General features: G+C 38.7%; 2 protein-coding genes across 3 annotated transcripts in view; one reads left to right on the top strand and one right to left on the bottom strand.

The window, feature by feature from the left end:
* SASS6 (SAS-6 centriolar assembly protein) overlaps nucleotides 1–8,864 on the top strand; it is a 55,128-nt gene extending 46,264 nt beyond the window's left edge. For both annotated transcript variants that reach the window (XM_043575661.1, XM_043575659.1), the window contains 3 exons: nucleotides 4,181–4,278; nucleotides 6,693–6,787; nucleotides 6,887–8,864. In XM_043575661.1, coding sequence (XP_043431596.1) covers nucleotides 4,181–4,278; nucleotides 6,693–6,787; nucleotides 6,887–6,993 — 300 coding nt within the window. In that variant the 3' untranslated portion in view covers nucleotides 6,994–8,864. The remainder of the gene's footprint in view (nucleotides 1–4,180; nucleotides 4,279–6,692; nucleotides 6,788–6,886) is intronic.
* Nucleotides 8,865–9,127: 263 nt separating this feature from the next.
* Nucleotides 9,128–18,958, bottom strand: part of MFSD14A (major facilitator superfamily domain containing 14A) — a 45,344-nt gene continuing 35,513 nt past the window's right edge. Inside the window, exons 9-12 of the mRNA XM_043575662.1 lie at nucleotides 14,257–14,369; nucleotides 13,052–13,149; nucleotides 11,507–11,670; nucleotides 9,128–10,457 (exon numbers count right to left, since the gene is read on the bottom strand). Of these exons, the coding sequence (XP_043431597.1) occupies nucleotides 10,251–10,457; nucleotides 11,507–11,670; nucleotides 13,052–13,149; nucleotides 14,257–14,369 (582 nt within the window). The 3' untranslated portion in view covers nucleotides 9,128–10,250. The remainder of the gene's footprint in view (nucleotides 10,458–11,506; nucleotides 11,671–13,051; nucleotides 13,150–14,256; nucleotides 14,370–18,958) is intronic.

Here is an 18,958-nt window from a genome sequence, read left to right as displayed (position 1 = left end):
ATGTAATGACCTTCTTTGTCTCTTGTTAAACTTTAATGTCTGTTGTGTGATGTAAGTATTGCTACCTAGGCTTTTTTTTGTTTCCATTTGCCTGGAATATCTTTTTCTTCACTTCACTTTCAGTCTTTATGTGTCTTTAGGTCTGAAGTGAGTCTCTTGTAGGCAGCATATAGATGGGGCTTGTTTTGTTATGGGAACATTCCATCACCCTGTATCTTGATGGGGCCATTTAGATCCTTTACATTTTTAAAGTAATTCTTGATAAGTATGTACTTATTGCCATTTTATTGTTTTCTGGTTGTTCTTGTAGTTCTTCTGTGTTCCTTTCTTCGGTTGCTCTCTTCCCTTGTGATTGATGACTTTCTTTAGTGTTATGCTTGGATTTCTTTCTCTTATGTGTACTTGCTATAGGTTTTTGGTTTATACTTACCATGAAGTCCATATATAACACTCTGAGTATATAACAGTCTATATTATCTTGATAGTCAATTTAAAGACATTGTAAATGAACTTTATTTTTACTCCCTCCCCTTCACATTTTTTGTATAAGTTTTTATAGTGTCCATCTTTTTAAAAAATTTTTTAACGTTTATTTTTGAGAGAGGGAGAGACAGAGTGCAAGTGGGAGAAGAGCAGAGAGAGGGAGACACAGAATTGAAGCAGGCTCCAGGCTCTAACCTGTCAGCACAGAGCCCAACGCAGGGCTCGAACTCACAGAACTGAACCGTGAGATCATGACCTGAGCCGAAGTCGGACACTTAACTGACTGAGCCACCCAGGAGCCCCTCATAGTTTCCATCTTTTTATTTTGTGACTCCCCTTAACTAATTTTTTTTAGAAATAATTGAATTTAGAAATAATTGAATTTTCTAACCTTCATACTAACTTTGTAAGTGATTGCTTAATTATCTTTATTGTTTGTTTGCTTTTATTCATGAAAGTTTTTCTTTTCCTAATTTTCTTTTAATTATGGCCCTTTCTTTTCCACTTAGAGGAGTCTGTTTAACATTTCTTTTAAGGCTGGTTTAGTGATGATGAACTCCTTAAACTTTCTTTTGGGAAACACTCTTACCTTGCTGGGTAGAATATTCTTGGGTGTACTTTTTTTTTTTTTCCTCCCTGTCAGCACTTTGAATATATCATGCACTCCCTTCTGGCTTGCAACGTTTCTGATGAGAAATTAAGTGATAACTTTATGGGATTCCTTTGTAGCAACCAGTTGCTTCTCTCTTATTTAAAAAGTTCTGTATCTTTACTCTTTGTTATTTTAATTATGTGTCAGGGTATGGACCTCCTTGGGTTCATCTTGTTTGGAGCTCTCTGTGCTTCCTGGACCTGGGTATCTGTTTCCTTCCCCAGGTTATGTATTTTCAGGTATTATTTCTCAAATAAGATTTCTGCACTTTTCTCTTTCTCTTCTTCTGGGATCTTTTTGATGCGACTGTTTGCTCTCTTGATGTTGTCCAGGAATCCCTTAATCTATCCTCATTTTTTATTTTATTATTTTTTTTAACATTTATTTATTTTTCAGAGACAGAGGCAGAGCATGAACAGGGGAGGGGGAGAGAGAGAGAGATACAGAATCTGAAGCAGGCTCCAGGCTCTGAGCTGTTTGTTAGCACAGAGCCTGACACGGGGCTCGAACTCATGAACTGCAAGACCATGTCCTGAGCAGAAGTCGGGCACTCAACCGACTGAGCCACCCAGTCACCCCTCATTTTTAAAAAGTCTTTTATCTTGGACACCTGGCTGACTCAGTTGGTGGAGCATGCAACTCTTGATCTTAGGGTCATGAGTTCAGGCCCCATGTTGGGGGTAGAGTTTACCTAAAAGAAACTTTTCGTTTTTTTGCTGTTCATCTTGGCTGCTTTCCATTACCCTGTCAGGTTGCTGATTTGTTCCTTTGCATTTGCTAATCTGCTGTTGATTCTTCTACTGTATTTTACATTCAGTTGTTAATACAGTTCTGATTAGTTTTTGTGCATTTTCTCTTTGTTGAATTCTGAGTTCATCCATTCTTCTCCACAGTCCAGGGAGCATCTTTCTGACCATTACTTCAAAATCTTTATCAGATAGATTAGTTATTTTTGTTTCATTTAGTTCTTTTCTGAGCTTTTGTCTTGGTCTTTTCATTTGGAGCATATTTCTCTCTCCTTTTGCTTGACTTTCTGTGTTTACTTCTCTGAATTTGGTGCAACAGCTATTTCTCCTAAACTTAAAGGAATCATCTTGTGTATGGTCATCTCCTGTGTAGATTGTGTATGCCTGGTGACCTTGGCTGGCTGGCTGGAGGTATGGCTTGTGTGGGCTGGGCATCATGGGGTACTTTGTCCTGCAGCTGCCATGGTGGGAGGTCCTGAACTGAAGCAGGCAGGGGCCAGGGTGGTCCCAGAGCTCTCCATGCAGAAGGTATCCTCCCAGGACAACTGAAACTGAAGTGGACACTGGCCAGGGCTTCCCATGTCACTCTACACAGAAGGCACCCCGATAAGTCATCTGGAGATGATGTGGCAGTGGGTTTGGAGGTCCTGAGGTATTCTTTACTAGGGGTGCCCTGGCAAGATGTCTGCAGCTAAAGTGGTGAGGGCCTGGAGTATTCTGGGGTGCTTTGCCCCTCCTGTTACTGTGGCAAATGGCAGGAGTACAGTGAGCGCTGATTAGGGGCGTTCTGGTGTGCACCATGCTGGGGTCGCTGAAGCAGTCTTCCAGCTAGGGTGGCCAAACCCTGTTCTCATCCACACTGTCAGGGCTGAGCAAAATAAACTGTGCCACTTGCCAGCCCCTCCAACCCAGAGAGAGTTCCAACATTTCCCTCCACCATGTGGCAGAATTCTAGGGCTGGATCTTTTATTCTAGTTGCTCTTTTAAATTGCAGCTTTTTTCTTGTTTCCCAAGGTGTCTGGAAGTGGTGTGGGCTAGGAGCCCAGGGCTGGCTGAGGTACCCTGTCCCCTGTCTGCGCTATCAAGGTGGAAGGGGAATGTAAACAGTCCTCATCAGCCCTTGTGGCTCGGAGAGGGTACAGCAGCTCTCTTGCTTTTGGCAGAATTCTAGGACTTGATCTTTTATGTTCTAGCTCTTCTTTTAATCTGAGGCTTTTTTCTGTGCGCAGGGCAGGTGAATCAGCTCACAGTTACTCAGTACTATCCTTCCCCAGTGCTGGGGTTAGAAGGCATTGACCCCTGCATTGTCAAAAAATCATGTATAACTTTTGACTTCCCTCAAATTTAACTACTGTGTTTCATATATATATGTATGTGTGTGTGAAAAAAAAAATATATTTTCCCCCTGTCTTCCCCATGAATGTATTTTATATTGTGATTGAAACATAAGAAGTTGCCAAATGATTACAAACAAAGGGAATGTAGAGGAAGCATACGGGTAGGCTGGACTCTCCCCTGCTTTTGGCACTCCTCATTCCACTCCCTGTGTGCATGCTTAGTTCACTGAGGCCTGAGCTGAGAGGCAGTAAAGGAACCGGCTCCAGAGAGAGATTCTTGCTGAAGTGGCAGGGCCAGTTACTGTTTGTAGTTGGGCAAGGATCACAGAACGAAAGATACCACACCACTGGAGGGTCTGGGGAAACCCCAGAACAACAAGGAGGGAGCCTGCAGTGAAGAGCAGACAGCAGGCAGGGGTGCCGTCCACCATGGTGGATGTTCTCTGAGGTGGTGAGCTAAAATCCCCAGGGAACTAGCAGCTTATTGCTTGCCAGCATTTCCTGTAAGCAGAAACTAGGGAGTCAAGTGGATAAGGAGTAGGTGTTACTTCAGGATCCAGCTTTGCTAACTGGGCGGGGATGAGGAGACAGATGGTACTGCATTCTACTGGTGTACTGTATTTATTGACCAAAGTCCGTATAAATAGCCCCTACAGTTCAAACCCATGTTGTACAAGGATTGGCTGCATTAGTGTTTGTTTTTGTCTCAAAATAATTGTTAAGAGATCATGTTGCACTGTTTGTCTTGCTTCTATCACAGGAATATTTTTGGCAAGGAGAAATAGGATTTTTGTTGTTGTTAAATCTCTTCAGGAAAATGTTCTTGTGTTATAAAATAACTTGTTGAACCTGTTCTTCTATGTTCTAGATACATGAGAAAGAAGTTTTAACCATCCATCTCCATATGGAACTGCCTCTGTTCTCACTAACTCAGTTACATGAGGTGTTTTCCCTCTTCACAGGTTCAGTTTAACTTGCAGTTTACAAAACCAAATACGTCACTAGGAGATGTTCAAACAGGAACAACTATTAGTATGCCTTGCTCAACTGATAAGGAAAAGTAAGTACTTGTCATAAAATTTAATGTTTGCACTTTTGAAAGTCATCCTAAATAATTTTTATCAGTGTTTGAAAGCTTTGATGCCCACTTATTTATCTGTGACATTTTAAGTTACTGATCAGTGGGATTGAAGCTAGAGTCACTTTTCTTTGTAAGAAATAGATTTCCCTGGGCGCCTTGGTGGCTCAGTTGGTTAAGCATCTGACTCTTGATTTTGACTCAGGTCATGGTCTCACCGTTCATGGGATCAGGCCCTGTGTTTGGCTCTATGCTGACAGCATGGAGCCTGCTTGGGGTATATTCTCTCTCTCTCTCTCTCTCTCTCTCTCTCTCTCTCAAAATAAATAAACATTAAAAAAAGATTTTCCATAATTTTTTTAAACTGTAAGATACAGTTAAACATACAGTAAAATTTTATTTTTTAAGAAACTTTCCTACATAACTGAAGATCTCCCTTTCATATGCTTTTGGGCAAGTAGATTAGAAATCTTTTTAATTCCTCTTACTTGGTGGTTTTTGTTTTTGTTTTCCTGTATGGCTGTGTTTGCCTCTGGAACGCTCTCCATTTTTCTGAATTAATGCTGCTAGTGTAAAGTGCTCTGAGACGCCAGCTCTTTCAAACTGCTAGAATTCTTTGCTGAGAATAACAAGGCTTGTGAGATTGTCCCATACCTAACAAAATAAGCTTTAATTTGTGACTTCTGTTTTGCCTACTCAGAAATTCCTTCCTATTTTTTAGACCTGACACAGGTTTTACATAGTGAAGTTTGTAACGCATGAAAACTTGTTTCTGGGTATTCTTCATGTTTGTAATATTTTTTTCTTATTAACTCTTCTTAGTTAAAATTTAATCACTTTAAGGCCTGTCATGAGCTGACTCTTATTCATTGGCTTCTAAAATTGGCACCAACGCGAGTATTATAGCAGTTGGTGAGCCTCTTTTTAAAAAAAAGTCAGAATTCTTTGAAGTCCTGAAATTTTTATATAATCTCACACTTGTTCAGGAGGTGGAGCACCTGCAAATCGTGTTAATGGTAGAACTTCGTGTTGATACAGTTAACTCTCATACACCCAACAGCAGTTTTACTTGCAGAAAATATGATCATATTTGTGGTACAAAATCAAACATAATCGTGTGTCCATAAAATTAGGACTGGTCAGCTATTTTGACTGTTTTCTCTTTTAGTTTTTTTTTCCTTTATTCATCGTCAGCTAGGAAAAAGTGGCAGTGGATATCAAAGGTTAAAAGTTAAAATTGAAGGAAATACCTATTCACCCACTTAATTCTTTTCTGAAAATTGGAAAAAGACCATTTAATTTTAAGAATGTAATGTCACTGTTTTACAAGTGCCTTTGAATTCTTGTTATAAGGAACTACTAGAGAAACTTAACACTGGATGGATTTAGAAAGTAGGACTATGGTAGTAGAAAAGGGTAATATATGACTACATAAATGCCCCTCCCTGTTTTTTCACAGTTGATACTTGTATTTCTCTGACTAGAATTCATTATTGTGTATTAATTTTAATAGTGCTTATTAGTGACAACTGAAGTATTAACAAAATTTTGAAGAGCTTTTGGCAAAGGAAAAAATCTTACTCATTAAATACAAGATGAAATAGAAGTTATTAAATAATAAGGGTATTCTTGAAGCATGAACATGTGTTTTCATCATGTATCATCACTTAAGTGCTGCTGTTTTACAATTTCATAGTACTAGACTTTCATTTGGCCTACATTCTTAAAAAGAATTTTTTTTTAATGTTTATTTTTGAGAGAGAGTGAGTGGGGAAGGGACAAAGAGAGAGGGAGACACAGAATCTGAAGCAGGCTCCAGGCTCCTAGCTGTCAGCACAGAGCCTGACGTAGGGCTCGAACCCATGAACCACGAGATCATGACTTGAGCTGAAGTCAGATGCTCAAATCGACTGAGCCACCCATGCCCTGCTAGCCTACATTCTTTATCTTAGCTCTTTGACTTATTAGTGCTACTTAGTTTACTGGGAAGAAGGGTATTTTGGCTTGTGGATAAATTGTTTGCTTAAGAAAGCACTGAAGAGGGGTGCCTGGGTGCTCAGTCAGTTAAACTCAGTCGTTTGACTCAGGTCATGATCTCACAGTTCATGAGTTTGAGCCCCGCTTCGGGCTCTGTGCTAATAGCTCAGAGCCTAGATCCTGCTTAGAGTTCTGCAGCTCCTTCTCTCTTTGCCCTTCCCTGCTCACGTTCTGTCTCTATCTCAAAAATAAACAAACATTAAAAAGAAATTTAAACACTGAGGAAGAAAGCTATAAATATAACTTCAATTATTTTACATATAGTATATGTATATATAGAGAGATTAGACAAACCTTCAGAATTAACTATTAAGGTGAAAACAAGACTTTGTAAAAATAAATACTATTTTCCTTTCAAGTGGTGCAAATTTAGGGCTGGAATCCAAATATCTGAAGAAAAGGGAAGATAGCATTCCTTTACGCGGACTCAGCCAAAATCTGTTCAGTAATCCAGGTGAGAAGACATTGTTGAAATGGCTTGTACATTGTGGATTCACTGTATTATATAAAGACTTGATGAATACAAATAATGTTTTTCTGTCCTCATTTGCAGACCATCAGAAAGATGGCACTTTCGGAGCAGTACAGACATCTTCAAAGCCCCCTGTGCTCCCTTCTGCACCGTCAGCCTATTTCCCTGGGCAGTTAGCGAACAGTTGATGCTAGTGTGACCTTTTACTTTTTATTGAAATTTTAGAAATTCACAGGGTTTAAAAATATATGAACAGCATAGATCAAATCCTAAGCCAAGCAAGTTTCCAAGGTTACTTAAGCTTAACATATTAGATCGTTTGGATCCTTTTTAAAGGACCGCTGTCTTTTATGGCAAGCTAGAGGAGCCCATGGGGGATTCTGAGTGAGGATTCTGAGTAAATGACACTTTGTAGTGTGTGAACACGGTGTTTTATAGAATAGTATGAATTTTATTAAACGGATCCTTAGAAATTCTCAGAAGTTCCAAGGAAAGAGTTGGTCCTTTTAAGGGACATTCTAGTTCTATTGAGTATCTGGGTAAATGAAAACCTGCTCAGAATATGAAACCAAAGAATGTTAATAATTCATTTTATTTTCATTGGTAAAATAAAAGTTTTGACACCTGAGAATTATGAGGGAAAATGATTATCTCCAAAGATAACCTATATTATTGATGTTTATAGTAAAGGGAAAAGTCCTAAAATTACCTTAAATGAATGAAAATAAATCCTTCATAGCAAATAAATATTTTCCTTGCAACCTCTTTAAATTAGCTATTAAACAAGTCTACTTATTTTGATAAATTGTAAAAATAATTTGGACAGCATATTTACATAACCAGATTAGGCAGAAAGTGCTTTTAATCATTTGAACTGCAAAGTTTATAGGATTTTAATGTTTTCTGGAAGTCTTGACACATCTATTTTTTTCTCTTTTTTGAATTTCATGAGTTTGTTTTGCAGTTACATCTGTATTAGAATATTTTAAAAATTAGTACTATAAAAAATACTGGAAGAGCATCATGAATATTCATTGTATTTGTTTTTTTATATCAATGGGTTCATTTTAACGTTTGCTTAATAAAGTAGGCAAATTGAATAACTGTTAGAAGTTAACAGCTGTTTTCCCTGTAACCAAGTGTTTCAAGTAAGAATTACTTGGAAAAAATTAGGTAAAAAAAAATTTACCCAGTATCAGAGGGTCCCCAATTTGTTTTCTTACTGACCACCACCCAGTACAGAGCAGCATTCTCTTATGAAACCTATAAATCAGTTTTTGTTTGCAAAGATTGCTCATACTTGTGTGATATTTAAAAAACTATTTTGAAGAAGGGCGCCTGGGTGGCTTGGTTGAGCATCTGATTTTGGCTCAGGTCATATCTCAAGGCTCCTGAGTTTGAACCCTGCGCGTCGGCCTCTGTGCTGACAGCTTCAGAGCCTGGAGCCTGCTTCAGGTTCTGTGTCTCCTTCTCTCTCTGCCCCGCCACCCCCTCAGTCTCTCTCTTTCACAGTAAAAATAAACATTAAAAAATTAAAAAAAACTATTTTGAAGGACCTCCCTCACCACACAGATGAAGAAAGAGACATTGAAGACATTAATGGCATACCAGTATCATTGGGTTCACGGTAAGACAGAGAATCTTTGCTAGTATTTTTCTGAAGCCACGATATTGAGTCCTATGATACCTTGAAACGTTGCTGGCAGTTGCAAGCAATCTTAACTAGGGGATTTATTCTAAAACATTTAGTAACCATTATGGGGTTGGATTTTTGTCATTTAAATATACTATATTAATATTAGTAAGAATACTTGGTTACACTACAGAGCACTTCTAATCATCTGGAAAGTAACCTCTTGGTGGTAATCTTTCCTGTAAATATTATGTGATATGTATAAAACGTGACAGTGTTTGGATGGAATTTATGATCTACAAGTAGTTCTTTTTTATTTGAAATTGTTTTGCAGTGTACAGTTGTACATGTGTTAATAATCACCAGGTTGCAATGAACGTATTTCTGTAAACTGTGAGCTTTGTTAATAAAGTATTTATGGAGTGAGACATGTAAAAGTATATGAAAACATAAACCGGACTCATCTGCAACTACCGACTATGCTTAGAATTTACTTGCATTTAATTTATGGACCAGGGTTTCATTTCTTTTGTCCTCCTACAAGAGTATTTTGTAGTACGGGAGAAAAAAGGGATTGAAAGGGAAAAGGTGTAAAGCTTTGATTTGTTACTGTAAAAACGATGATGGTAACAAAGCCCAAACAGACCTTCTAGGGAATCACAGATCAAGACTTTTCTTTTAAAAAAAAATCATTAAAATATTTAATTTTATTAACAGAATATTTACATTTCGTTTAAGACCTTATTTAACCATAGTGAATGTTCCAAGTTTAAAAAGCATTGCGCAATAACCACACACAAGATGAAAACAGTGTAAACTATACAATACTTTATGTACAATTTTTACAAAGTAACACTTTTTTAAATAATATAACTGGACACAAAAATATACACTTTAGAGAAATTCACATCAGGAATTGTATAAAGCTCTCTTCTAGGGTCCTGAAAATTTAGGACAAACATTAGCTCTGTAAATAAAGTGTTACTGTGACAGTCCTGAAAGGCCACTATATATATTTATCTACATACAGATATCACATTGACATTTTCAAGGCTACCAGCTTTACTATATAATTTTAGATTATGTATTCAAGTGTTGAGGTTCTTATGATTATGCAAACATTAAAAGAATAGTGGTAGAAGTAGCTGGGGAAACAAATTCGAGCCAGTGTTTAGATTTACAGACTCTACCCCAATTTAAATTCTAAATGGCTGATACTTTCTCATTTCAAAAACAGTGGTGAATGTTTTTAAAATAAAATTACTACAAACAAGCTTAAAACATGATTCAGATTTAGTACAATTTTCTTAAGTTTTTTTCTTTTTTTTTTAAATGCAAACAGTTCATTTACCATTTCTTTACTTTAGTGCATCTGCATTAAGGCTTTGAATTATTTGACCCAAGATTTTACAATGTTAAAACTAACAGGTCCATAACCGTACTACCTACTCTGTCTCACTGTGAGTCAGCATAGAGTTAAAGCTCAACACCTGAAGGAAATGGTAGCAGAGACGTTGCTAGTATCTAAGAAGGTACATATATAGTTTTTAATTAAAGGATGTATAATAAAACAAAAAAGCTTAGTGGCAAGAAATTGGTGCTAATAAACAAAAGGTTTCTTTTCAAAAGAAATTGTAACATCTTTGGAAAACTGTCCGGTTCTGGTTCTTTCTTTAGTTCCCACGAGTTCATGCAGATACATTTCTTAAGACAATCTTAAAGTACATCGAGATGGAAATGGAATGTACATCCAGAACTACAGGTGAAAACTAAGACCTGGGTGTGGTAGAAAAGTCTTCCTGAATTCAGTCATCACACGTTCGTGTCCTGGAGTAAAGGTTCTTTGGCCTCTCCTGGCGCTTGTGTACTATGGGGATGGCTGTGACCACCACAGTGCTTTCTCCAGCTGCTGGACCGCAAGCTTAAATTGGTATGTTCTGGAATAAACAAGGCAACAAGCAGAGCCAGCAGTACGGAACAGGCTCCAAAGAGGAAGGGGGGGCCAGGGATGATCGAATTCTGAGGAAGGAAAAGAGAATTAGGATTTTTGTACAGAGCATCTCTGCTCTTAAGAACTGCTTATCTTTTCGTAGTAACAGACTGCCATGAATTATAAGCCAAGACCACCTCTCTTTCTCCATTAAAGCCATGGTTAGAACATGCATTTGCTTTTTAGAAGAAAAGGGACACGCTCACTATAATATCCTGAGGATAACAACTGGTCCCAAGAAACAGCCAAAAGATTGTTTTAAAAACAGCCTATGCAAAAAATATACTGTCATCACAAAATCGGAACACGTTCTATGAGCCTTCACTTAACCTGTTCAAGATCTCAAGAGTAATAAAATTTATTATACACTATGAGCTACAGTAACAGAATCCATGACTATTTTCTTTAAAAGGTAAATATATTCTCTAGTAACTAAAGGTGAATAAAATACAGCTAATGCCGTTACCATTAAGAATCAAACCTTTGTTTTAGTCCAAATTACATTCATTCTTAGCAAAAACTTGCACTGCCAGTTTAACCTGTGGATAGCCCACAAACAAACACTCATTTTCATTTAAAAGTAGTCTTAGCTGGTTAGATCAGTGTGGAACTCTGCTGAACAAAGCAAGGAAACTGATGCGCTGTTTGTATTGGCTAAAATGATCGTGTTTGCCGTTCACATTTTCAGTTGTATGGGGGGAAAGTACAGCAAACAAGTGAACAAAAGACATTTATCAGCACCTAACTGACTTTTCTTACAGAAGGCAGGCTTAATATAGGGAACTCCCGCAGTACAAAAGTCCCAGATGAGACACAAATTGTACTACAGATGAACGGTTGTTAATCTATGCCGTTATGTGTAAAATAGGACAAACCAGCATGTTTAAACAATTCTCGAAGGAAAAGTTATGTCCAATTTCAAAAAGGGGTAGACAGGAGAACACAGTCCTTTTAGGCTTTGGTTTTTAAGTGTCGTAGATCTAAAATAATCTCACGTAAAAACTTTAGTGACCAAAACCCATTTATCTTGTAATCCAGCCAAATGAACTATATTTTCACCATGTGAATGAGGAATTACCTGTTCAAAGTGGTGCTGTGGGCTTGTGTTTGTTCCCAAGTCTGTTCCTGTCATTGGCAGTTCTTTAAGTTCCACATGGAATATGTAGAAAATGAATCCATAAAGAGCTGGTCCCAGACCATTGCACAGTCCTCGAATTCCTGTTATCATTCCTTGAACAACACCTAAATCGTTTACACAAATTATGTAATGCTCTGCTTATTTTTTTTTTCCTACCTTAGAACCCATACAAACAGTAAGTCAACCTAAAACCAAAGCTGTCTTTGTGACACTAGCAATTTACTACGATGACATTAAAAAGTATTTAGAAGCCATCAGCTCTACAAAGCGTAAGCAGCAAATATGAAGTCAAGGTATACCCAACCCATACACAGGCCTAGTTTAAATAAGTGGGCAAAAGGACTTTATTTCCCTTTGAAACATCGCCGGCTAATAATAAGGCATTAGTTCACAAGCATAATTGTTAAAAACTGTCCCAAGCAGCTATTTAAGACCCCACTGCATCAAATATAGACCCTTTTTATAGAGTTTGGTTGGGGTGCCTGGCAGGTGGCTCAGTCAGTCAGTTAAGCATCTGACTTTGGCTCAGGTCAGGATCTCAGTTTGTGAGTTCGAGCCCCACACTGGACTGTCTTGTGTTGGCAAAGAGCCTGCTTCAGATCCTCTGTCCCTCTCTCTTTGCCCCTCCCCTGCTTGTTCTCTCTCTCAAAATAAACTTAAAAAATTTAAAAAAAAAAATTTTTTTTTTTTAACGTTTATTTATTTTTGAGACAGAGAGAGACAGAGCATGAACGGGGAGGGTCAGAGAGAGGGAGACACAGAATCTGAAACAGGCTCCAGGCTCTGAGCTGTCAGCACAGAGCCCGACGCAGGGCTCAAACTCACAGACTGCGAGATCATGACCTGAGCCGAAGTCGGCCACTTAACCGACTGAGCCACCCAGGTGCCCCCCCAAAAATTTTTTTCTTAAGAGTTTGGTTTTTTTTCTCTGGGATCTTCTCCCAAATGTAAAATGCACTATGCTTTAGCCACAGGCCTTTCCTTTCTCATTTAGCAACCAAGTGATCATTGCCACTCTTGTAACACCCCTTTTTTCCCTTATAACTAGAGGAAACATACCCTTTTCAAAGAATTATTTATCTTTTAGCGTTTCAAGAGGCAAATGTTCCTACCACAAAAGACAATGTTGTCTATGTCTTTAACTGAAACATAAGATTTAAATAAAAGGGGTTATTTAAACCCAAGGTGTCCAGCCCATCCATCAGAGTAAACACTTAATAGTGAATATGCAGTGGCCGACCTAGATCACTCGATCTTCTTGCGAGAGAACAGACAGGACCACACATTGAGAGAGAGAGACATAGTTGTGTATCCACCTAAAGACAGTTCCCTGGACTCTGCTTTTCCTCTTAACAGTGAAAGCAATTTTAAATTCTTTATCCTAAAGATCCATTTATGATTCTGTACTTAGGAAGGAGACAGAACATAGCATTAGAATATTCTGAACTTTTAAATAATTATCATCATGCATTCTTATCAGCTCACCTTGTTGATCAGCATCAGCGGTTCGTGACACAAGGGCACTGACAGCTGGAAAGGTAATGCTAGACATGGCTGCTACTGCCCCAGCAGCCCACATCATCCTGTAACCAAAGCAGCCAAACAAAAATAAATTCTCCACTGTGCCTGTCAGTAAAAATACACAAAAATCCAAGTAACTTGCTGCAAAATGGCTGTGGTGCAGGGAAAAGGATAACTGTACTTGCTCTATTCCTTCCTTCCTTCCTGTGTGACTCTGGGCAAGTTACTTCGAGGTCTGGAGCACTGGGTGGGGATGGGGGCACTCTGAGCATAGTGGGTAATACACCTAATGCAACATCATTACATGTTTCCCAAGCCAGTAACTCTTCAGGCAGTGTTCCCACAGGCTTGTGATTCAGTGTGAGGATACAGATCTGATCTAAGCCTTGGATGTTCTGGGCTTGATATGTGAAATGTTTTTGATAATTTAAGAGCACCTCTTTGTAAAAACTAGCCTGGAAAACAAAACATGCATCAACAAGCTCTTGATGCTGACTCCTATCCAAATCCAAAGAGATGATACGTTCAGGTGAATGAAACATCAGTGGAAAGCGTGGACTTCGGTCCCATGATTGTGAACACAGAGGTGTGCGCAGGCAGCCTGACCTCAACGTCGCTCTTCCCCTCGCTCTGCAGTGCAGACTGGCAAGAGAAGCAGAGAGACTTTTCTCTGGCATGAAGCCGGGACCAAAACAATTGGGCTTTTTTCAGTTAACTTCCAGTGTGTCATTGTCATCAGTAATGACCACTGGTGTTACACAATACTTCTCTTCTAACCAGAAGAACAAAAAAGGCAAGTAACGCTAGCTTTCAGAGCTTTGCTGCTTTGAGGTTATGTTTTTTCCTAATGAAGATACAGATTAAATGTCCAGTAGAGACTGAAAAACTAAATCTCATTTTAAAATGTCCCATTTTAACCTGTCCCATAGATACAAAAGAATGTCACACCTTTCTATCCTCAAGCCAGTCTCAAATATACAAATACCCAAGTGAGAAATCTGTATTATATACATTAGACAGGAAAAGAAAAAAGCACAGAAGACAGATTAAAGTCTAATACTAAGCCTTAGATGAGAAGCAAATACAAACAAAAAGTCTGTCAATTATAACCTCAATAAAGCTGGAAAAATAAAAAAACATCAAAATTAAAAAAATTAAGATATACCTACCAAGGTTCTGAACCAAAGCCGTACCATGCCAGCTGTAATATTTGAAATCCAAGACCCAATAAAATGGTGTTCTTATTTCCGATTGACCGCATAAGTAAACTCAAGACTATGGTCTAGAAAAGAACAAAAACCAGAATAGAACGGTTTATACCAGAAAAGAGCTTTAAAAAAAAACAAAACAAAAAACTGGTGACTTCCTTCAATCTGTAATCTAAGATTACCACTTTTTTTTACATTTTGGCTTTTCAACAATTGCCCTGAATATATCTTGAGACCATTATTCCAGGTCACAGACAGCAGATGAAAGGTTCCTCTGCTGACACAGATCCAGATTCAGGGAAAAAGACAACTGGAAACAGCAAAGTGAGCTTTCTGTTGAGTACATTTCTACTGACCACCTAAATCAGAAATTGTAAGCAGTAGCATCAAAAAGTTCAAACTAATGATTTGGAGATCCTGTTACATAATAGCTTTAAAAGTTTTTACAAGTCCAAGTTAATCCAAAATGCTTATTGTTCTGATTAAATACAAATAAAACAGTACAACAATTACTCTACATCCTTCATCCAAATTATTGCTGACACCATGATGCTTGGCAAACAGTAAACAGACGTAACAAGTATCATACGGGAAAAGTACAGTTTAAGAAACAGTGCCTTTGGAAAAACCGCCTGGATCATAATCTTGGCTCTCACTGTATGACCCTGGGCAAGTTACCTCACTCTCAGTGTCTTCCAAAATGGCAAGAATATTACCTACTTCAAAACTCTGTCATGTGGGTTAGATGAAATGATATTTACATAAAGTGCTTAGCACACAGTAAGCATTTAATAAGTATTATGAGTGGATGGGTTTTATTTTCTTTCAAAGCTAAAAAATTTAGCAATGATCTGGGGACATCAGAAAATATTTTTTGCTATTTTAATGAAAGTATTAAATATACTACCTAAAATAGCTAGTAAGTCCATACAGGAAAAAGTGAAAATAATTCAGGAAATCACTAGTGGATAACTGGCTGACATTAAAAAAAATTTTTTTTTTTAACGTTTATTCATTCTCAAGAGAGAGACAGCATGCATGGGGGAAGGACAGAGAGAGAAAGAGAGGGAGAAGCAGAATCCGAAGCAGGCTCCAGGCTCTGAGCTGTGAGCACAGAGCCCGATGCAGGGCTCAAACTCCAGAATGGTGAGATCATGACCTGAGCTGAAGCCGGACACTTAACCGACTGGGCCACCCAGGCACCCCACTGGTGACATTTTAAATGTACAATTATCAAACAGAAGTTTCAAATTCTTTAAATGGATACAACCATTTAAGAGTTTACTCAGATTTAATTACAGATAAGCCAGTGGAAAGCTAATGAAGATTCTTAACCGACTGAGCCACCCAGGTGCCCCACTAATGAAGATTCTTGTTAAGATTCTTGAACAATTAAGACTCCTAGCTTTTTTCTCTCAGATTTTCCCTTAAATCAAGTGAGTATACCACCAGGTTTCATAAGGCACAGAACCTTACTGGATTACATTCTTCAACAACCACAATCACAAAAGGGAACTCACCCAGAGTAAGCAGTTAGCAAAGAAAAACTTCTCGTTTATAGGACACTCTAACTGGGAACACGGATTTTCTCCCCCAGGGCAGGAACTTTCCTTAAATATCTGAATCTTTGTATCCCTAGCACCTATTGTAAGTTCTTAGTGTTGATGGGAAGTATGTGTGATTTTTAGATACATCACAATATTCTCAATGAGGGAATAAATCACTTAGTGTGCTAGACAAGAAAAATTATTTGGTGTCCCTTAATTTAGTAGAACTCATTTTGTCCCAAAGGTTAAATAACTTATGACTTAACCAAGATGTACACAGCTAGCTAACAGTTAACTGACACGAGTTTGGGTCAGTTTACCAAATATTTGCCAAGTTCCTACTATATCCCATTGCTATTCTAGGTCTAAGGGCACTGACCCAAGGGTCAGAGAATAGGTCACAGCACTGGTCAGCAAACAGAATACCTTGTCTTGGAGAGAAGATGGACATAGGCACACTGTTTAACAAGAGAATTCCAGGTTGTAGCTGCTGTGAAAAAAATAAAATGGGAATTGTGTGACAGAGGGGCTACTTTAAGCATGATGGACAGGGAAGGACCTTCTCAGGTGACAGCTGAATGAGGAGGTAGAGGAGGGGGTGGTTATGTGAGTATCTCAGAGAACAGAGCGCTCTAAGCAGGGACAGCAAGTGCAAAGGCCCTGAACTGGAGTGTATTCAACAACATGGAGAATGGGGCAAAATGAGGTCACTTCGAGTCTAGGGTTATTCTGGTTGCAATGGAAATTAAATTTTAAGCAAAAAAGAGGATTAAAACTTCACAAGAATTTCTTTGCCAAGTGAATAAACTGTAGGGAGACAATTATGGAAGCTGAGAGACTAGTAATGGAGATGATGAGAAAAGCTTCAATTCAGAATGTATTTTGGAGATAGAGGTAACAGGAGATACCATCTGATGGACTGGATGTGTGGTAAGGAGAAAGAATGACAAGCATCAACAAGAATGACACCAAGGTTTGTGGCCCTGACAACCAGGAGCGTGGTCATGCCTGTAAATGAGATGAGCAGCATGAAGGGGAAGGAATCCAGATTTTAGTTCTGGTTATGTCCGGTTTGAGATGCCCAGCAGATGTGTCAAGCAGGAACTCAGGGGCTGGGGTGGAGGTAGAAATGTGGGAGTCACCAGCATATAGAGGACTAGATGAGAGCACTCACGTAAATGTTTAATTAGTGCAAGCATTATGAACTCACGCCTCCTTGCGCCAAAGAAGTGATAAGGCCTAAAAGCCCCAAAGGGGATAGACAGCAACTGTTTGGCTCCCAATGGGAAGTGGGTCTGTCCATGTTTACAGACCTTATTGTTTTGGGGGAGAAGCTACATACCCATATTTTCACATAACCTCCCAATTTTCACTCATTCATTATTTTAATGTTTATTTTTGAGAGAGAGCGAGCAAGTGGTGGAGGGGTAGAGAGAGGAGGAGACAGAGGATCCGAGGCAGGCTCTGTGCTGACAGCAGAGAGCCTGATGTGGGTATGGGGCTTAAACTCAGGAACCGCAATATCAGGACCTGAGCCAAAGTCAGACACTTAACCAACTGAGCCACCTAGGCACCTCTAACCTCCTAATTTTGAAATGCTTCCTACTAATTTTTAAAGTTTTTATTTATTTTTAAAATACTTTATTTTCTTTAGTAATCTGTATACTCAACATATGGCTCAAACCCACAACCCTGAAATCAAGAGTTGCATGCTCTACTGACTCAGCCAGCCAAGTGCTCCTTTAAAGTTTTTAAAACACCAGGGCGTCTGGGTGGCTCAAGTCGGTTAAGCGTCCAACTCTTGATTTTGGCTTAGGTCATGATCTCATGGTTCATGAGTTCAAATCCATGTCGGGCTCTGTGCTGACAGTGCAGAACCTGCTTGAGATTCTCCCTCTCTCTCTGCCCCTCTCCTGTTTGCACTCTTTCTCAGAAGTAAATTAAAAAATAAAAATAAATAAAAATAAAGTTTTTAAAACACCATGAAAAAAACCAATGTCCTCTAATTTAGCACTTACTTGGGTGCAGGCACAGCACAGGGTGCTACAAAAACCAAGATGAATGTGATATACTCCTAACCTCACAGTCTACTCGGAGCTCTGCTACTATAGAGACTCACAATCTTGGTACCAAGGCAAAAATAATCAGAAATAAACAGGTAAAAGCTAGTGTATTCTACACGGTGATAAGATATGACCTAGTTAATATGGGAGTTCAGAGAAGGGATACTTAGGGCAGAAGAATGGGAGGCAGAAAGGCCAGCAGGACCAAAAGCACAGGGGCAAGCAGTACAACAGGACAAAGGGGAAGCTGTAAGCTCTGTGGTGCTACAGAGGAGGCTCAAAGACACAGATCTTCCACTGGCTTCAGAGTTCAACAGTAAATGAGTTATTCTCAATGTACACTTGACATAAATGAGAATGCAAGATAATTCTTCTACCTTTGGGGTTATATATTATACTTAACATTTTAGTTCATATAATGACACAGCAATGTAATTATCAGTATTTCTATGTATGCCACATACTTCCTCTCACCTGTTTTTGAAGTCCAACTGATTTTCTGACTTTATTTTTAAATGTGAAAATTCATCTCAAAAACTGTATTTCTATGTAGGCCTCGAAAGCTAAATGGTCATTTAAGTACCGTATTCCTTGTGGATCGCGTACATAATGTCTGCTGTACCATCAACGCTGGATGGACGGTGCCTCATTTCTTCCCAGACTCAAAGCACTATGAGTGCTCTAAATACAAACCCAACCACGTGCCTCCTGTATTCACATGCCTGTCCCTCTGGATTCTCAGCTCTTAGAGACTGTTTTCCACCTTGTGTCCTTTGTGCCAGGTGCCATCTACTGACTAGAGGGAAAATTTCCTCTGAAGCACCCTCACATCACTCAAGTGTTCCGCAGGGTTACTGCCTGAATTTATTAGGCACCTGCAGCTTCCATGACCAGTTACATATGAAATGAAACTTCCTAACACTTTATAGCTATAAATCTCTTAAGTGTCAGAGTAAATGTTAGCTAGTTCTCTTCATCTAAATCTTCAACAAAATATTAACAATCTCACCAATGTAAGAAAAAGATAAGACATCATGAGCAGGTAAGATTTAT

Source organism: Prionailurus bengalensis, chromosome C1, assembly GCF_016509475.1.
Source record: "Prionailurus bengalensis isolate Pbe53 chromosome C1, Fcat_Pben_1.1_paternal_pri, whole genome shotgun sequence".
NCBI lineage: Eukaryota > Metazoa > Chordata > Mammalia > Carnivora > Felidae > Prionailurus > Prionailurus bengalensis.
This window is presented reverse-complemented; position numbering and strand designations above follow the sequence as displayed.